Source organism: Culex quinquefasciatus, chromosome 3 (assembly GCF_015732765.1).
Source record: "Culex quinquefasciatus strain JHB chromosome 3, VPISU_Cqui_1.0_pri_paternal, whole genome shotgun sequence".
In the NCBI taxonomy this organism is placed as follows: Eukaryota; Metazoa; Arthropoda; class Insecta; order Diptera; family Culicidae; genus Culex; species Culex quinquefasciatus.
In genome coordinates, this window is record NC_051863.1 from 22,392,491 (window position 1) to 22,408,292 (window position 15,802).

At 36.1% G+C, this 15,802-nt stretch overlaps 2 protein-coding genes across 2 annotated transcripts in view; both read left to right on the top strand.

Annotated features, from left to right (window-relative positions):
* Positions 1-1,841, top strand: part of LOC119769977 (extensin-1-like) — a 3,099-nt gene extending 1,258 nt beyond the window's left edge. Inside the window, exon 2 of the mRNA XM_038263942.1 lies at positions 1,329-1,841. Coding sequence (XP_038119870.1) covers positions 1,329-1,673 — 345 coding nt within the window. The 3' untranslated portion in view covers positions 1,674-1,841. The remainder of the gene's footprint in view (positions 1-1,328) is intronic.
* Positions 1,842-10,979: 9,138 nt separating this feature from the next.
* On the top strand, positions 10,980-11,771 carry LOC119770305. Its single transcript, XM_038264935.1, has 2 exons — positions 10,980-11,061; positions 11,133-11,771. Exons 1-2 carry the CDS (start codon positions 10,987-10,989, stop codon positions 11,640-11,642), a joined length of 585 nt encoding a protein of 194 aa, XP_038120863.1. The 5' UTR covers positions 10,980-10,986; the 3' UTR covers positions 11,643-11,771.
* Positions 11,772-15,802: the final 4,031 nt, after the last annotated feature.

Here is a 15,802-nt window from a genome sequence, read left to right on the forward strand (position 1 = left end):
TTTTGGTGTCTTCGACAAAGTTGCTTGGATTGGCAAGCCCGTCAACTTTTTACAAGACGAAAAAATTCCCAAAAATATTCCTGTAAAGTTAGATTTCCAAAATCACCCTAATCGTGAACCACCCTAATTTTCAACCAAACCAAAAGTTGCTCCTTTCCATATGCAACAACTCTTCTCAAGACACCAAAGCTCCAAAACTTAACCATTTTTCGGAAAATCCATTTTCCACTTAATTTTGCGATCTGGACCACTGTGCAGTGTTGTCAATTTTGATAAAAAAATCTAAAGAAACGTGACCTTTATACCTGTTAAACGCATTTCTTTACCAATTTTTTGATAAAACTATTCTCGAAGATTTTAAATCAAACTCTATTTTTCTAAAAGTTTAAAACCAATCAATTTTTAAAAGTCGCCTAAAAAAATTTCATAGTCCCATTTTTTAACACTGGAAATGTGTAAAGTTTGGGCTTGACTTGACTATCACTGGAAAAAAAAAGTTTCAACCCCTCTGGTTGAAGCCTCCCTCACTATCTAACAAAAATAGATCACACAAAAGTTTAGAAAATAATATTCATCTGAACAATAATGAAACTGTGCGTAGAAAATTAGTTAAGCCAAAAAAAGCACACAAATATCACTTAGGTCATATCTTGAGACAGCGTTGCCAGATCATTGAAGTTTGGACCCGTTTGGAAGGTCTTTCGATTACCTGTCCACAAAAAGGTTAAATGATGCATCTGGACATTGTTAAAAAGTGAAATCCGGCTCCAAAAAATACTTCAATATCACTTAAGTGGTCATGACTTAAACAGGAATGCCTGATCTTCCAAATTTTGAAACCGTTTAGAAGGTATTTTAGATACCTATCCAACCTATCATATTTAATTTTTAGAGCAGTGAGGAAAACGAAATCAATTAATTTTTGCTATAACTTGCAATGTATCTAAATCCTGTAAAAAACATTTAACTCTTGAACTAAATAAAAAATACTGTACCTGTTATCGATGTATAAAACAAATATTTCTTTCAACAAAATTGTAATACTACTAAAATAATTAGTATTTTCGGTCATCTAACACTTCCAAAAATTTTAATTTCACAAAATGGTTATCTTGCGTGTAAAAAAAACAAATAAAAAATGAGACATTTTTAAAAAAGTGTATCAATTTTCAGAAAATTCCTAAACAATATCTGTGAACTAGCTAAAGACACAAAAATATCAAAAAATCAATTCTTACAGATTTTTGAGGATTTTTTAATGCCTTATATCTTTTTTGTTTAGAAAAATGCCAAAACTTATATGCAAACCTATCATGCTCTGTCCACAGATCGTCCTGCTCGCCGTCGTGGCCGCCGTCTGCGCCGAAGAGATGGCCGCCAACTCCGAGTCGATGAAGACCAAGCGCGGTCTGCACCTGAGCCTGGGCTACCACGCGTCCCCGGCCGTCGTGTCCCACTCGTACGTGGCCCCGGCCCCGGTCATCGCCCACCACGCCCCGATCGTGGCCGCGTACCACGCTCCGACCTACGCCAAGACGTACGTCGCACCGGCCGCCGTGGTCCATCACGCTCCGACGGTGGTCCACACCGCCTACCACGCCCCGGTCATCCACCACGCGCCGGCCTATCACGCCTACCACGCTTCCCCCCTGCTGGCCTACCACCGCCGTTAAGATCCGGATCCCGGATCCTTCGTGTAGATTAAGTCGCTATAGTCTTACGATGGTTTTATTTTTTTTTCTGTACGCGAAAGTGTGTCTGTGAATGTAAATAGGTCGAAATTGTAGGAGAACTGAAACATGAGCTTAAATTTTGATAAAAATACAAAACTGATTGAGATTAATCGTGTTTGATTTAGCGTGCATTTGAAACCCCATTGTTTCCAGAATTTCAACAAAACAGGTGCACCACTGAGACATCAGCTCCCACGCCAACACCCAATAATTACAAACGACTCAATACGGTGTCAATTTTCAATAGAAGGGTGCAAATTAATAGCTCAGAAAGTGTCTTACCGAGCGATTCATTTTGCACCTTGCGGTCAACAGCTGGTGGAACTCCCACTCCTACACAGGGGAAAAACTTTTTCCCCGTTTTCCACCCTAAATCATCCACCCGACAGCCCACATCACCTTGCTTGAACTTGAAAGTAACACGTGGAACCAGGACGGCCGGCCTGCAAGGTCACCGAGGGAGAAATAAATTGAAAAATCTTGATTTGATTTGTGACGGAAGGCAATTGTATCCTGAAGAAAAGTACTGAAAGATGCTTTGACTTTTTTAAAGTAATAGACGGTTCCATGCCAAACCTGCCATAAACAATTCCGGAGTTTTTATTGATAGGTCCCATAAATATCCCATCCTGAGGACCATACGAAAATTATATTTAAGAAAATTGTGATTTTTGGGTCATATGTGACCCATCAGGCCTGAAAGGGTTGCGGCGGTTTCAAAAACATCAAAAAAAAAAGCAAAAATTTCATATTTTGATTTATTTGACCTTTAAAACAACTATAGAATCGTACTATACTTTCATCATTTAATCGCCAAAAAGAACAGTGCTGAAGACGTGTCTTGCGAACCTTCGTGGTGAACGGACACTAGAGCTGCGGTATTTTTTACTACCTAAGCTCAGAGTTATTTCAAAACAAAATTCACAGTCTTTTTAAAGACTACCTGAGTTATTTTCCAAAATTCTAAACAGTCTTTTCAAGACTAACCCCGCCTGAAATTTTGTTGTATTTTACAAACGAAGCCATCTTTTAAGAGAACTTTGCTTGCAAAATGCGTCAAAACAAAGGTAAACGCAAATCTTCTGAAGATTTGGTCGTTACGTCGGTGAAGCGTTTGAACGCTAAACCGGCTAACGGAAACAGAAAAAGAAAACAGCCTCTTCTGAGGTCTGATTCTGATTCTGAATGTGAGGTCAATCCTCCAATTCCATTGACAAACAGTTTCGGTGTTTTATCCGAAACTGATGACAAGGAACCTTCTCCTCGTACTGAGCCTTCTGCCGTCGAGAAACGAGTAAAGGCTCCGCCAATTGTTGTGACTTCCGTCTCCGATTTGGCCAGCTTTCGAACGCAACTGAAGAATTGCAAGGAAACTTGCAATTTGAAGGTTTCGTTCCAGCTTGGTCGAAGAGGAGAATGTCGCTTGTTGACGGAATCTTTACAAGATCACCAAACTTTTGTTGGTTATTTGAAAAACCACAAACACAATTTCTACACGTATGAGACCAAGAATGCTCGGCCATTCAAGGCGGTCTTGAAAGGTCTCTCGAACGACTTGTCGGTGGATGAGATCAAAAACGAACTTAAGGTGTTGCTTGGCTTTGCCCCATCCCAAGTAATACCGATGAAGAAAAAATCAAACGGGAATATTTCTCGCTTTGGTTTGACTTCACAATTTTATCTGATTCATTTCAACAGAAATGAAATCAGCATTTTAAGAAACATGGCGGTAATGGCCAGAATCTGACCCAGTGCCGGCGTTGCCAGGCATTCGGTCACGGTACTGATCATTGCGCCATGGTTCCAAAATGCATGGTTTGCGGTGATTCTTCTCACGACAAGGACAATTGTCCCGTGAAAGAAGTCACCCAATTTAAATGTGCAAATTGTGGTGGAAATCACAAATCAAATTTCTGGGATTGCCCCATCAGAAAAAAGGTTTTGGATTCTCGTGCTAAGCATCAGCCGAAATCCAAACCGAAATTTTCTCAAAGTCAGGTTGTACCTGCATCTTTAAATCAAACGTTCGTGCTGTCTCACTCGAACAATTCTAGAAATACCCCTACCGTGGAAAAGTTAGGTAACAACAATGGCATTTCTTATGCTAACGTCGTTTCGGGTTCATCCACGAATTTTAAATCCTCTACCAATCTTTCTGAAATTGGGCAGGTACCTCAAATCTCATTTGAAAATTTTTCTGCTGGCAACGCTTTGGGATCTTCTGATCTCGGCGATGTTACGTTTGAAAAATGACTTTTTGCAAAACTCACTGTTTGGTTTGATTCAAACAATGAGTAATGCTACATCCATGATGGAAGCAATCCAGATTGGATTAAAATTTGCGAATGATGTTGTTCTTACCCTGAAGTTTAATCATGGATCTAAGTAATTCCATCAATATTATGAATTTTAATGCTCGCTCTTTAAAAGCGAAAGAAAATGAATTTTTCAACTTTTACGAGTTCATAACGTGCATGTTGCTGTTATAACCGAAACATTTTTAAAAACTGGCACTTATTTGAAAAGTGATCCAGATTATAAAGTTATAACTAATAACCGAATGAATCGAAATGGCGGTGGAGTTGCAATAGTTATCCACCGTAGTATGACTTATAGCACGTTACGTGACTTTAAGTTAAAAGTTATTGAAAGTTTGGGCATTGAACTTGAAACTTCTTTTGGGAAAATTATGATTGCAGCTGCATATTTGCCATTCCAATGCACTGGGGAAAATAAAAATTATTTCAAAGGGGATTTGAATAAACTTACTCGGCATAGATCTCGATTTTTGATCATCGGTGATTTTAATGCCAAACACCAATCTTGGAATAATTCAAAAGTAAATTCCAATGGTAAAATTCTGTTCAGAGATTGCACTTCTGGTCTTTATTCGGTTTTATACCCGAATGGGCCAACTTGCTTTTCTTCTGTTAGAAATCCATCAACAATTGATTTGGTGTTGACAAATCAAAGTCAGTATTGTGGTCCTTTAGTGACTCATGCTGATTTTGATTCTGATCATCTTCCAGTAACTTTTTCACTTTCTCATGAAGCAGTTACCAGACCCAATAGTTCTGTGTTTAATTACCACAAAGCTAATTGGGACAGGTATCAGCATCATATTGAGAATAATTTAAATCATGATTTTGTTTTAGAAACCAAAGCTGATATTGATTCAGCCTTGGAATCTTTAACTAATGCAATTTTGGATGCTAGGAATATTGCTATTCCTAAAGTCCAAGTCAAATTTGATTCTCCCATTATTGATGACGATCTTCAGCTTCTGATTCGTCTGAAAATGTTCGCCGAAGACAGTATCAACGTTCTCGTGATCCTGCACTGAAGCGAATTCAAAAGATTTGCAAAAGGTTATTGACCACAGATTCACTCTCCTGCGAAATGAAAAGTTCGCAAGAGATGTCGAACAAATTAAACCTTATTCCAAACCTTTTTGGAAACTTTCAAAGGTTCTTAAGAAACCTCAAAACCCATCCCTTCTTTAAAAGATGGTGATAATATTCTATTAACTAATGGGGAAAAGCTCAAAAACTTGCTCAGCAGTTTGAGAGTGCTCATAATTTCAACTTGAATGTTTTGAGTCCTATTGAAAATCAAATTTCAATAGAATTTCAGAATATTGTTGAACAAGAATTTTCATCAGATGAAGTTTTTAATACGGATCTGAATGAAATAAAATCTATTATCAAAAAATTTAAAAATATGAAAGCCCCTGGTGAGGATGGCATTTTTACATTTTAATTAAAAATTACCAGAAGCAACTTTAAGTAGCTTGGTCAAAATTTTCAACAAATGTTTTGATTTGGCATATTTTCCCAGTAGTTGGAAAAATGCCAAAGTAATTCCGATTTTGAAACCGGATAAAAATCCTGCTGAAGCCTCAAGCTATCGGCCCATTAGTTTGCTTTCATCTATTAGTAAATTATTCGAAAGAATAATTCTTAATAGAATGATGACGCACATTAATGAAAATTCAATTTTCGCTGATGAGCAGTTTGGATTTCGCCTTGGGCATTCAACTACTCATCAGTTGTTGAGAGTTTCAAATTTAATTCGAAGCAACAAATCTGAGGGCTATTCTACTGGCGCTGCTCTTCTAGACATAGAAAAAGCATTTGACAGTGTTTGGCATAAAGGTTTGATTGCGAAATTGAAAAGGTTTAATTTTCCGATTTATATCGTGAAAATTATTCAAAATTATTTGACGGATCGTACTCTGCAGGTATGTTATCAGAATAGCAAATCTGATCAACTACCTGTACGTGCTGGCGTCCCTCAAGGAAGCATTTTGGGTCCAATTTTATACAATATTTTTACTTCTGACTTGCCTGATTTGCCCCCAGGATGTCAGAAATCACTTTTTGCTGATGACACAAGCATCTCCGCCAAAGGCAGAAGCCTTCGTGTCATCACAAGAAGATTACAAAAGCTTGGATATTTTCAATTCTTATTTGAAAGAATGGAAAATTACTCCAAATGCTGCAAAACTCAACTTATTATTTTCCCTCACAAACCAAGGGCTGATTTTCTTAAACCAAAAAGTCATCACATTATAAAGATGAATGAGGTAAATTTAAAGTGGGAGGATCAAGTGAAATATCTTGGACTTGGTTTTGACAAAAACCTTACTTACAAGGATCACATTGAAAGTATCCAGGTTAAATGTAACAAATATATTAAATGTTTGTATCCACTTATAAACAGGAATTCTAGACTTTGTCTCAAGAATAAACTGTTAATTTATAAACAAATTTTCAGACCTGCCATGCTTTATGCTGTGCCGATCTGGACAAGCTGTTGCTTAACCAGGAAGAAAAAACTTCAGAGGATTCAGAACAAAATTCTGAAAATGATTCTGAAACTTCCTCCCTGGTTCAGCACCAGTGAACTTCATCAATTAGCCGAAGTTGACACTTTGGATGTTATGTCCAATAAGATAATTGATGCATTTCGACAAAAATCATTGCAGTCTTCAGCTGCATTGATCCGCTCTTTATATAGTTTATAAGTTAGTTTTAAGGTATCCCTTTTCCCTTTTGTACATGTAGGACCTCCTACATTTGAAATCACTGAATAGCGAAAGCTACAATACTTCATGAATAAATGAAAGATGCTAGTATTTAAAATTGAGGTGAAAAGTCATCGTTTGTGATTGGACACTCAATAATATTTTAACTGAATGAATGTACATGGAAAAGAAATTTGAATAAATATAAATTAAAAAAAAAAAAAAAGAGTATTTTCAGCATCCATTTGAGTGCTGAAATGTTCATTTTATCAGTTGTATCAGAAAATAGTACTAGTCGATCATGGTTAGAAGTTAGACACTTACTTTGACTGTAAATAACATTAAAGTTGGGGGAAAAAAAGGTTTGAAAAAGATAATAGTGACTTTGCACCGATAATCTCGTTTTCCATAGAAAATGCTAGACCATTGTTTTTTGTAGTTTTTTTATGTATCTTAAGCCTTTTGCAAATACTTTTATGATTTAACGATTTTTGGCTTAAATCCTAAGAAGACAGTTAGAATCATAAGTTAGTACATACAAATATGAAAGCAGTTCATACAAAAGTGCTACGAATATATTCGAAAATCTGTATCTTAAAAATGGATTTGCTCGACGATTTGCCTCTTTTCAAAAAAAAAATAATTTAAAATTTCAAATTTCAATTTAGTAATTTGAATGATCCCGTATTGGAGTTGAAATAATTTATATGTCATTATTTTCCTATTTTTAAAGTAGTGTCTATCCTCGTCAAAAATTAAAATGTCTAATTTAATCTAATCTAATCTAATCAGACCCTAGCGCAGCCAATCTTTCGAAGGGATCCTGGAGAGTGCCTTCCCAGTCACGAAATATTCTAGCAGAGCTGATCCTGTCAGAATCCTGCTAGAACGGTGGAACATTTCTGCTAGAATGCTCTAAGAATATCCAGCTCTCTAAGAATTCGGCTAGAATCTTGCTAGAACGTCGTGACTGGGTTAGGTTAGATGACGCCTAGCACTCTTCTTGTCATTTATTAACATTTGTAGTGAGCAACTCTCTACGAAATCGGCCGATTTCGACCATTTTTATTTTTTGTATTTTTTTTATTTGACTCAAACTTTATGGGGGCCTTCCCTATGACCAAATAAGCTATTTTGCGTCATTGGTTCACCCATACAAGTCTCCATACAATTTTGGCTGCTATCCATACAAAAATGGTATGTGAATATTCAAACAGCTGTAACTTTTGAGTGAATTTTCTGATCAATTTGGTGTCTTCGGCAAAGTTGTAGGTATTGTTGAGGATTTTTGAGAAAAAAATAGGTACACGGAAAAAAAATTTGCAGATTTTTTTATCAACTTCTTTTTCACTAAAACTCAATATCCCAAAAAACGTATTTTTTGATTTTCGTGATTTTTTGATATGTTTTAGGGGACAAAAATCCGCAACTTTTGAGCCATAGAGAAACATGGTCAAAAAATCTGCCGCCGAGTTATTATTTTTTGAAAAAATAGTGATTTTTGGAAAAAATCGAAGTTTTATGCAAAAACAAGTTTGACATTATTTTTTAATGCAAAATTGAATTTGCAATCGAAAAGTACTTTACAGATTTTTTGATAAAGGGCTCCGTTTTCAAGATATAGCCACTGCCTCTTAAGAAAACTTCAATTTACGTGTTTCTTTTTCTTAAAGCCGCTGTATCTCAGCAACCAGAGGTTCAATCTGCAATGTCTCTTAGACAATTTTATAGCAAATTTTCTGAACTTTTCAAAAAAAATATTTTTAGAAATGGTCACTCATGGTCACTATTTTTAAAAATTGAAAAACTGCAAATATTTCGCTAAAATCAAACTTTCGGTGGCTATATCTTGAAAACGGAGCCCTTTATCAAAAAATCTGTAAAGTACTTTTCGATTGCAAATTCAATTTTGCATTAAAAAGTAATGTCAAACTTGTTTTTGCATGAAACTTCGATTTTTTTCTAAAAATCACTATTTTTTCAAAAATTCATAACTCGGCGGCAGATTTTTTGACCATGTTTCTCTATGACTCAAAAGTTGCAGATTTTTGTCCCCTAAAACATATCAAAAAATCACGAAAATCAAAAAATACGTATTTTGGGAAATTGAGTTTTAGTGAAAAAAAAGTTGATAAAAAATCCGCGATTTTTTTTCGTGTACCTATATTTTTCTCAAAAGTCCTCATTAATACCTACAACTTTGCCGAAGACACCAAATTGATCAGAAGTTACAGCTGTTTGAATATTTACATACCATTTTTGTATGGACAGCTGCCAACATTGTATGGAGACTTGTATGGGTGAACCAATGACACAAAATAGCATATTTGGTCATAGGGAAGGCCCCCACAAAGTTTGAGCCGGTTTTGGTAGAGAATTGCTCATACTGTACAAAGTAGGAGGCTGTTCAATAGGGTGCCCAGAAAAAATGACCCCCTGCTCCACAAGCGGAAAACGGGTTTTTGGGTTATTTTAAGCATCTGTGTAAATTTTGAGCAAAATTGGATGAGATTAACCCATTGATACCCGAGCCTAAAGTTGGTGAAAAAAATGTTTTTCATACAAAAATGACGTTTTTAAATCGCTAATAACTTTTCAGGATAGAGTTTTACAGTTTTGGTATGTTCTACAAAGTTGTAGAGCATTTAATTTTCAATAAGAATCTTACTTTTGGGAATATTTGGATGCAAGTAGCGCACCGTGCAGACCAAACCGTAAGAAACTTGGGTTTTCCATACGTTTTTTCGGTTTTTCCCATACAAACTTCACCTCCGAGTATCAATGGGTAAACGATGACCGATTTTGCTCATATTTGGCCCAGAGTCCTAAAATAGGTCAAGCAACAATATTCAGCTTGTGGAGCGAGGTTTTGAAAAAAGTCCCATATTCTGGGCACCCTACTGTTCAAGCACAAGCATGACTTTTTCATACTGATAAATGAGCTGTTTTATAATCAGTAGCATGTGTTTATTTTGTCTACTTTTTGATTTTTTTTGCTGACAAATTATGTGTGTTTTCAAGTTTCGATCGGTTAGAAGAGGTTCTTTTTTACGGGTGGCGAAGAACTGCGGCGAGAGTGTCATTCTGCGATGTCGCAGATAAATTCCCTGGCTGATATTGGAATCCTGCAGCTCTTCCTGGTCCAGCGCAAAAACATAGCGAAGCTGATCCAACTAGCAGAGAAGATTTTCACTAAACCAGTAGGTTTTCAAACGGAATCAAACAATAAAGACAGCTTCTGGACGGATACAACCGCATCGACTCCATAAATAACTTTTATTCATAATTATAAAAAATGACGATCTCGCCTTCAACTTTATAAGGCTTTCTAGGCCCAGTGAAAAAAATATAATTTAACTCAAAAATGACGAACTCCTCGTCACAGTGTCCTGATGCAAACAATGATCGAGCTGTAGCTGTCACAGCCCTGCGAAGTATGTTGGCTGACATATCGGGTAGTCAGCCAAAAAACCAGCTAGAAGTCGCCTGACAAAAATTTTTTGCTAGAAAGAGATAACATACTTTGAATGTGTTGGTAAATTTCTGACTAGAAAGCCTAATAGGGGGATGGCGTCGCTATTTCTAGACCCCTTTTTCCACTTTTTCTCCATCGAAACCGACTACTTTATCGACTTCATTTTGCTGGGCGAGATAGGACGCCGTCTATTTTTAGACGATGACTCAGCACTTTCCCACTTTTGCACTTTAAAAACCCAGATGACAGCACGATGTAACGCCAGGTCCCTATTAAGATTTGTTACAGACTTGAACTCCAGGTCCTAAAAAGCCACACATTTTTTATTGTTGCAACAATTTTTAATGATCGATATGAATACTCTCTACTTTTGGCGAACAGTAAATTGGTTCCACATTGACAGTTCAAAATTGAGGCCGTTTTGCGAACCACTATTCAGCACCCAGGTGTATATATATATTCCAATGTCCAGTTTTAGAGTTATTTTAAAAAGGTCCAATAAACCAAATTTCCAGTTTTTGGTATTTGGGTGTTTTTAAAACTGCCTTGAGTCAGGGGTATTGAAAAAGACACAAAAAGCAAAAACTGAAAATTTGCTTTATTGGACCTTTTCAAAAAAAAACTCCAGATATGAAACATATGAAAAGGACCTATTAAAAAAACTCTAGAGTTGGCTGTAGTTTGAAGTTATCGGTTTAACTTCAATCAAAGTAGTCGTTCTATTACGATGTAAACATAACAATTTTGTTAAAATGCCAGATATTTCACCAGAAGAAGATCTCACCAAGGAAAGGCAGTCCCTCGTCGGATTGAAATTTCTTGAAGCCGTGAGTAGAATTAGTTATTGTACATCAGCAGTCTTTAACTCGCGACAATTTCACTCCCCTCTCTTCCCAAGATTTGGTGCCTGATCTGCTTCTCGATCCAGGTGGATGGCCTGCTGGACAAAAGGGAACCCTTTCCGCACGAGTACCCGGTGGTCATTTCGTACGCCTTGTTCACGTTAATTCCACTCAGCTCGGCCCTGGTCCAGGTCGGCTGCACCGAACTAGCCCCGCGCTACCGGACCGAAGCCGCCGTGTCCGTAGTCGCCTTCCTGGTGCTGCTGGCGTGTGGCTTCCGGGCCATGTACAACGTCGAAGTGGACATCCACATGCGGTACCTGAACGACCGGGAAGAGGCCAAGCACACGTTCTTCGTGCGCAGCCGGTTACAGAGTATCTTTTCGATTCAGGCCGCCGGATTGTTCCTGGTGCACGGAGTCTTTATGCTGGACCTGCTGGGCGTGCTGGACAGGGGGGCGGTTTCGGTGGCAGTGGTGGACCAGAGTGACCAAAAGTTACGGCTGACTCCGTTTTGGCTTCCGGTATGGCACTGGGGGACTGGGAGTTGTCGTCAACGGGGTTGACGGGCCAAGATGAATGCTACTTTTTACGAGAATAAATTTTTAAACGTGGAGTTTGCAAGTGTATTGCACTCGTAAGAAACACAAACTAATTATAAAACTAATTTGCATAATTTAGATTTTATGTTGCTTCAAGTAAATGTGCATACCTACCAGTTGCTGGAAAAAAGAAAGAATGAACTTGATGTTTTGTTGAATAATTTCCCTCCATTTCCTCCGAAACAAGACAAACAGGAGTTTCAGCATAAGAGGGTTTAAAAGGAATCCACTCCAGTTCGTCAACATGAGGTCCTTTTGATTCCCAGTTGTGTCGCAATGCCTCTTGAGAAATTCGTCGTATATTTTTCTTCTTTTTTTGTCAAAATTTACGAAATTTGTAGAGCACACAATCCGTTGTTCCCGTACATCGTACGCTTGAGCAAATTTAGCCAGGCAATCAAGCGGTTTTGTCCGGAAATCTTTTCAAGGCGGCATATTTCTCTTCAATTGTGGCAACCTTGGCAAGGCCATGACCTACTTCCAGGGCAGACTGCGCGTTATTTAATAAAACAACTTGTTACAACATTTCTACACCCATAACGCATCATAACGAAGTGCGTCTATTGTTTCAAGAGGAAGTTGTACACCAGCGATCCAAGTAGCCCCTGACGGCGGGGAACGTCAAGCTGACCAAACGTGGTGCATCGAAGCGAGGGGAAAGTGACTGCACGTGTGGTGACAGCAGCAGGCCGTGCCATTTGACGGAAAATAGAGGCACGTACTTTTGGTCGGGTTTGCAACGCAAATTTCGGTGTTGATGGACTACTTCCTGCAGCTTGGAAGGTTACTTATGGTTCGATTACGTATTCTGTGCGTGCGGGAGGGTTTGTTATTGTTTGGCACATTATTTAATCGGCTTAATTGGTGGTTTTATGTGATGTTTGGCAGTTGAATAATGTGTGATTTTTGGTTCTTCTGCTGCATTCAAATTGTGTTTTTCTAATATACTTTCAATTTGAGAAAAAAAAATGTGTTTTAGTTTTCTTTTTAATTATTAACTACTCATTTCTCTAATACAACAAGTGTACAAATGCCCCGATCTCTCTTCGATAACGATGAAATGTTGTTCTTATTATCAATATTGGTCAAATTTCGATACCTTGTGACGGATATCACCCCTTTCTCACAAGACATTTTTCTAGACGAGACTTGTCTGGCCACGCCTTCCGTCGGATGGGGAAGTAAATGTTGGCCCGGTCTAACCTAAAGAGTTAGGTCGTTAGCTTAGTCCAGATGTAGGAGTCGTCTCCCTGGGTCCTGCCTCGGTGGAGTCGCTTGTAGGCAGTTGGACTAACAATCCAAAGGACGTCAGTTTGAATCCCGGGGTGGATGGAAGCTTAGGTGTTAAAAAAGAGATTTGCAATTGCCTCAACAATCAAGCCTTCGGACACCTAGTTTCGAGTAGGAATCTCGCAATCGAGAACGCCAAGGCAATGCTGTAGAGCGAATAATTTGATTTTTTTTGTACAGTAAGAACAATATCTCTCGAATTTTATTTTAAAACATGATTCCAAAAATATTTTTCCTGGAGCTGGAGTTAATTTTAGCTGTGTGATAAGTAAAACACGTCACTTTCTAAGTTAGTCCCTGGCAGTAATTTAAAATCTGTAATAATTTAAATATTTCATATATTTTGAAACTTTGTAGGAATATTTTTTAATGGGCGACATTTTTTTCAAAGTTGTCAAAACACAAACAAAAAAAAAACAAAAAAAAAGTTTTGACGATTGCCTGCATGAGTATGCCTTAGATGTTTATTTTGCTGATTTTTTCCAGTTATATTAAGTGAAAAATAGCTTTTGAATGTATTTTCAACGAAAAGATTAGCAAATTATGAATGATCCTTTATTATTATTATTATTAGTTTTATTAAGGACACTTTACCATTGCAATGGCATTCGCCAATGTTTTTCTGTCTCTGTGTTTCAAACCAATTTCTGCCAAATTAAGTTTATTACTTCAAAAAAATCATTTATAAAGTTACTTTTGATATTTCATTGGAAAAAACCCCAATCAAATGTTTGTCTAAGTAGTTTTTTTTTTAATAATTATAGGTTAAGTAATAACAATGTTCCAAGTTTGATCAAAATTCGTTAGAAATGTCTTTTTAATGAAAATTTGTATTTTTTAAACAAACAAAAAAAAAATTTGTTAGCATGATTCATTTTTTTCCAAATTTATTTATTAAGAAACTTGTTAGTTTATGCCTAGAAATCTGAAGATATTCGTGAAATCTGCTTCAATAGAATTAAACCTTATAGCTTAGACACAAATTTCAACTGTTTTTAATGTTAAATTATCCAAATAATTCGATAATGCAGTCAATTTTCAGATCCAACGGAATTGTCTAAAGAAATATGTTTCACGGAATCGATCATCATTTAGAGAAGCATTAAAGTTGATTATAATAGAGCAATTCTCTCAGATTTCGGTCATTCGATTTTTTTTTTTGTATTTTTTAATCAGGCTGAAACTTTTTTGGTACCTTCGGTATGCCCAAAGCAGCCATTTTGCATCATTAGTTTGTCCATATAATTTTCCATACAAATTTCACAGCTGTCCATACAAAAATGATGCATGAAAATTCTAAAACCTGTATCTTTTGAAGGAATATTTTGATCGATTTGATGTCTTGGGCAAAGTTGTAGGTATGAAAAAACTGAAAAAAATGATACAACGAAAAAAAAATGGTGTTTTTTTAGTTTAACTTTGTGTTACTAAAACTTGATTTGCCAAAAAACACTATTATTTATATTTTTTAGGGGACATCAAATGCCAACTTTTCAGAAATTTCCAGGTTGTGCAATAAATCTTTGACTGAGTGATTAATTTTTGAATCAATACTGATTTTTTCAAAAAATCGAAATATTGGTCGCAAAAATTTTTCAACTTAGTTTTTCGATGTAAAATCAAATTTGCAAACAAAAAGTACTTAAGTGAAATTTTGATAAAGTGCACCGTTTTCAAGTTATAGCCATCTTTAGGTAACTTTTTTGAAATTAGGCGCAGTTTTTCATTTTTTTAATTAGTGCACATGTTTGCGCAGTTTTGAAAAAAAAAATTGAAAAGCTTAGAAAATTCTCAATATGTTGCTTTTTTTAACTTTGTTGTTACGACTTAAAGTTGCTGAGATATTACCATGCAAAGGTTTAAAAACAGGAAAATTGATGTTTTCTTAGTCTCACCCAAACAACCCACCATTTTCTAACGTCGTTATCTCAGCAACTAATGGTCCGATTTACAATGTTAAAATATGAAACAATCGTGAAATTTTCCAATCTCTTCGAAAACAATATTTTCGAAATTTTCAAATCAGGACTAACATTTCAAAAGGGACAAATATTCAATATTACGCCCTTTTGAAATGTTAGTATTTATTTGAAATTTTCTTTGAAGCATTTATTTGAAAATTAATTTGAAACATTATTTCAAAAATATTGTTTTTGAAAAGATCGGAAAATTTCACAAATATTTCATCTCTTAACATTGTAAATCGGACCATTAATTGATGAGATATCAACGTTCGAAAATGGTGGGTTCTTTGGGTGAGACTTAGAAAACATCAATTTTCTTGTTTTTATACCTTTGCATGGCAATATCTCAGCAACTAAAGGTCGTATCAAAGTTCAAAAAAGCAAAATATAGAGAATTTTTCTTTTTTTTCAGAAGTGGGCAAACATGTGCACCAATTTTAAAAAATGAATCACTGCGACTATTTTGAAAAAAAAATACCTAAAAATGGCTATAACTTGAAAACGGCGCACTTTATCAAAATTTCTCTAAAGAACTCTTTGATTTTACAACGAAAAATTAAAATTTTTTTTCGCCCAATGTTTCATTTTTTAAAAAAATCAGTATTGATTCAAAAATTAATGACTCGTCCCAAGATGTTTTGCACAACCTGGAAATTTCTGAAAAGTAGGCATTTGTTGTTCCCTAAAACATATAAAAAAATGAAAAAAATGAAAAAGTGTTTTTTTGCAAATCAAGTTTAAGTGACAAAAAGTTAAATAAATGCAATTTTTTTTACAGTAATATCCTATTTTTTTCAGTGTAGTCCTTATCCATACCTACAACTTTGCCGAAGATACCAAATTGATAAAAAAAATCCTTCAAAAGATACA

What these genes read in the sequence shown, in the direction of transcription:
- LOC119770305 (XM_038264935.1), top strand. Translation starts at nt 10,987, where the DNA reads ATGCCAGATATTTCACCAGAAGAAGATCTCACCAAGGAAAGGCAGTCC. An exon ending in GATTGAAATTTCTTGAAGCC is followed by an intron (nt 11,062 to 11,132) that starts GTGAGTAGAATT and finishes TCTCTTCCCAAG; the next exon opens with ATTTGGTGCCTGATCTGCTT.